Raw genomic sequence first — 3421 nt, 5'->3', positions numbered from 1 at the left:
ATTTCTGCAGTTGATTTTCCATTCGGGAATCATAATCTCAGAAGAAAAAGGAGGGCCAGGGCTGTGATGAACATCTTTATTATTATGTAACGTTTCGAAGAGTTATCTCTCCATCATCAGACTAAAAACAGAGAATACAAGAACAAATTAGATATAATAAAAAGAACAGTGGCAAAAATAGTTCATAGCAGAGTAAACAAATCAAATGGTAACAGGTGAACAAAAAAGAAACAGTCAGAAACATAGTGAAAAAATGTAAAACTTGGGTGAGGGTGAGACATACCAAAGACAAGTGAGGAAGTGCTAGTTACGGTGGTTGAATTACACCGTAAACAACTGAATGGCTGTACTATTGTTCAGGTCAGGTTTCACCTTGTGGATATACAGGGATTCTGAGATGAGAAGGTCAAGTTTGTTAGATGTTGTGGACAGAATTTTAAAATCATTGTGAGTGAACGGGTGATCTTGAGAGTGTGAATGCTGACGAACAGCAGAGAAAGGTCTGCTCAGAGGTAGGCTCGTCCTGATAGATTTGCCCATATGTTCGAGTGTTCTATGTTTGAGCCATCGAGTGGATGACCAAATGTACCTAGCGTTACATCTAGGACAATTGAATATATATACTATATTCGAACGTAGTTCTGAAGGCAGAGGCATTCTTTTTCTAAACAACGAGTTGATACCATAGTGGTTGACAAGGACAATGTTCAAAATTTAAAAGACGATGATAGCACTGTGATAACAAGACCAGACAAAGGAAAAGGCATAGTAATCCTTAACAAGACTGATTACTATAGCAAAATATCTAACATTCTTGCAGACTCGTCAAAATTCAAACTCCTAGATGCTTACTTAAGCAGCCATCTCCTCAACCGTGAAGATAAATTAAACAGATTCTTACGACCTATTAAAGAAACCATTAATGAAGACACATATAATTCCATTCTCGCTTCTGGCTCCCGTCCTGGTTGTTTATATGGACTCCCCAAAGTTCATAAGATTGGTACACCTCTTAGACCTATTGTATCGTCAATTAACACTTTTAATTATAACCTTGCTAAATTCCTAGTTAAAATCAACGAACCCCTTACCACTAATGAGTACACCACTGCCAACACCTTGGAATTTGTAAATTAAATTAAACAACTCAACATTGATGATTCTACTATAATGGCAAGCTTTGATGTTGAATCTCTATTCACTAACGTTCCTCTGTCAGAACCACCCAGATTATCACAGACACCACATCTGACGAGTCTTAGTCACACTTTGGTCTCAACAAAAAACAGTTTCATTCTAAATGTTGCCACTCAAATTGACGGTGTAGCCATGGGTTCACCCGTCGGCCCTAGCTATGCTAATACTTTTCTTTGCCATCACGAACGAATTTGGTTAAATGATTGCCCAGGTAATTTCAAACCAATATTTTACAAAAGATACGTGGATGACACGTTTCTTCTTTTCAAACAGTATTCAACATTGAACAGTTTCTGTCATATCTTAATGAACAACATCCAAACATTAAGTTTACATGCGAAGCAGAAAAAGAACACAAACTTTCCTTTCTTGACGCATTGATTTCCAACAGACGTCTCTCTACTTCGGTTTACAGAAAACCTACTTTCACCGGTTTGGGAATGAATTATTTAAGTTTCACACCTTTGAAGTATAAAATTTTCAGTATAACCACTCTAATCAATAGAGCATTTAATATTTGCTCTACCTGGATCCAATTTGATGACGAAATCAATTTCTTAGTCAATTAATTCAAGGGTAATGGTTTTCCTGATAACGTTTTTTACAAGACCCTAAGATCATTCTTGGATAATAAACTATGCCCACCCATAAAAATCCTCACCGCTCACAAAGAAACAAAGTTCATAAAATTACCGTATCTCGGTGATATAAGTTTTACCATTCGTAAACAATTACGTGAAATACTTAAACATTCATTCCCTCAGATCAACTTCAACATTGTACTTGTCAACCACTATAGTATCAACTCGTTGTTTAGAAAAAAAGAATGCCTCTGCCTTCAGAATTATGTTCGAATATAGTATATATTTTCAATTGTCCTAGATGTAACGCTAGGTATATTGGGTCATCCACTCGATGGCTCAAACATAGAACACTCGAACATATGGGCAAATCTATCAGGACGAGCCTACCTCTGAGTAGACCTTCTTTCTCTGCTGTTCGTCAGCATTCACACTCACAAGATCACCCGTTCACTCACAATGATTTTAAAATTCTGTCCACAACATCTAACAAACTTGACCTTCTCATCTCAGAATCCCTGTATATCCATAAAATGAAACCTGACCTGAACAATAGTACAGCCATTCAGTTGTTTATGGTGTAATTCAACCACCGTAACTAGCACTTCCTCACTTGTCTTTGGTATGTCTCACCCTCACCCAAGTTTTTCATTTTTTCACTATGTTCTGACTGTTTCTTTTTTGTTCACCTGTTACCATTTGATTTGTTTACTCTGCTATGAACTATTTTTGCCACTGTTCTTTTTATTTTATCTAATTTATTCTTGTATTCTCTGTTTTTAGTCTGATGATGGAGAGATAACTCTTCGAAACGTTACATAATAATAAAGATGTTCATCACAGCCCTGGCCCTCCTTTTCCTTCTGATATATATATATATATATATATATATATATATATATATATATATATATATATATATATATCCGTGGATGTTATGGTAATGGGTAAGCAGATAGAACCTGTGAGGATAAAATAAAATTCATTACTTAGTGCTGGGTTTATTGTTATTGTTCCTCCAGTCGTTCTACATTCTGCCACCAGGGGCGCTCAGATCACAGGGATCGTTCATATATGATAATATGTATAAAATATATCTTAGTATAAAATAAATCTTTTGCTTCTATAGGTATATATAAAATACTATATATAATCACATTATCATCTTTACATATCATTGGAACTTATAATATGGGAAGTTTACTCTTATCCTATCATGCACATGAACAAAACAAGCGAGTTAATACCAACAATTATGTATTGATATATAATGACGTCAACTCTATAGAAAAGATAAAGTTGAGTTGCCATTTTTGTTTACTATAGGCAATAATACAGTAAAGTCTGACATTTTCATGTTAAAGATGTAAATGAAAATTCATCAACATATGTTCTTACAAGTTGTGGGATACTCAAATTACAGACATACCTCTCAACAGTGAAAAGAAAAACGAAAAGATAGTCCCACAAAGAATTCCAGAGTTTACAGATACAGAAAGGTGATTCTATATCCATGTTAGAAACCACCCAACTCGTGTAATATATCAGTAGACTAAAAAGAAAACTTTTAACAACATCACGATTAGGTTTCAAATTCAGTGCACAAACATCCTGAATCTTTATATTGCAAGAACTTTATAAAC

At 34.9% G+C, this 3421-nt stretch overlaps 1 protein-coding gene across 1 annotated transcript in view; it reads left to right on the top strand.

Annotated features, from left to right (window-relative positions):
• Positions 1-1137, top strand: part of LOC138862167 (uncharacterized) — a 1915-nt gene extending 778 nt beyond the window's left edge. Inside the window, exon 2 of the mRNA XM_070123345.1 lies at positions 689-1137. Within this exon, the coding sequence (XP_069979446.1) occupies positions 689-1137 (449 nt within the window). The remainder of the gene's footprint in view (positions 1-688) is intronic.
• The last annotated feature ends 2284 nt before the right edge of the window (positions 1138-3421 follow it).

This window comes from Penaeus vannamei, chromosome 7 (genome assembly GCF_042767895.1).
Source record: "Penaeus vannamei isolate JL-2024 chromosome 7, ASM4276789v1, whole genome shotgun sequence".
Lineage (NCBI taxonomy): Eukaryota > Metazoa > Arthropoda > Malacostraca > Decapoda > Penaeidae > Penaeus > Penaeus vannamei.
The sequence above is the reverse complement of the archived record's forward strand: the minus strand, read 5'-3'. Positions and strand labels throughout refer to the sequence as shown.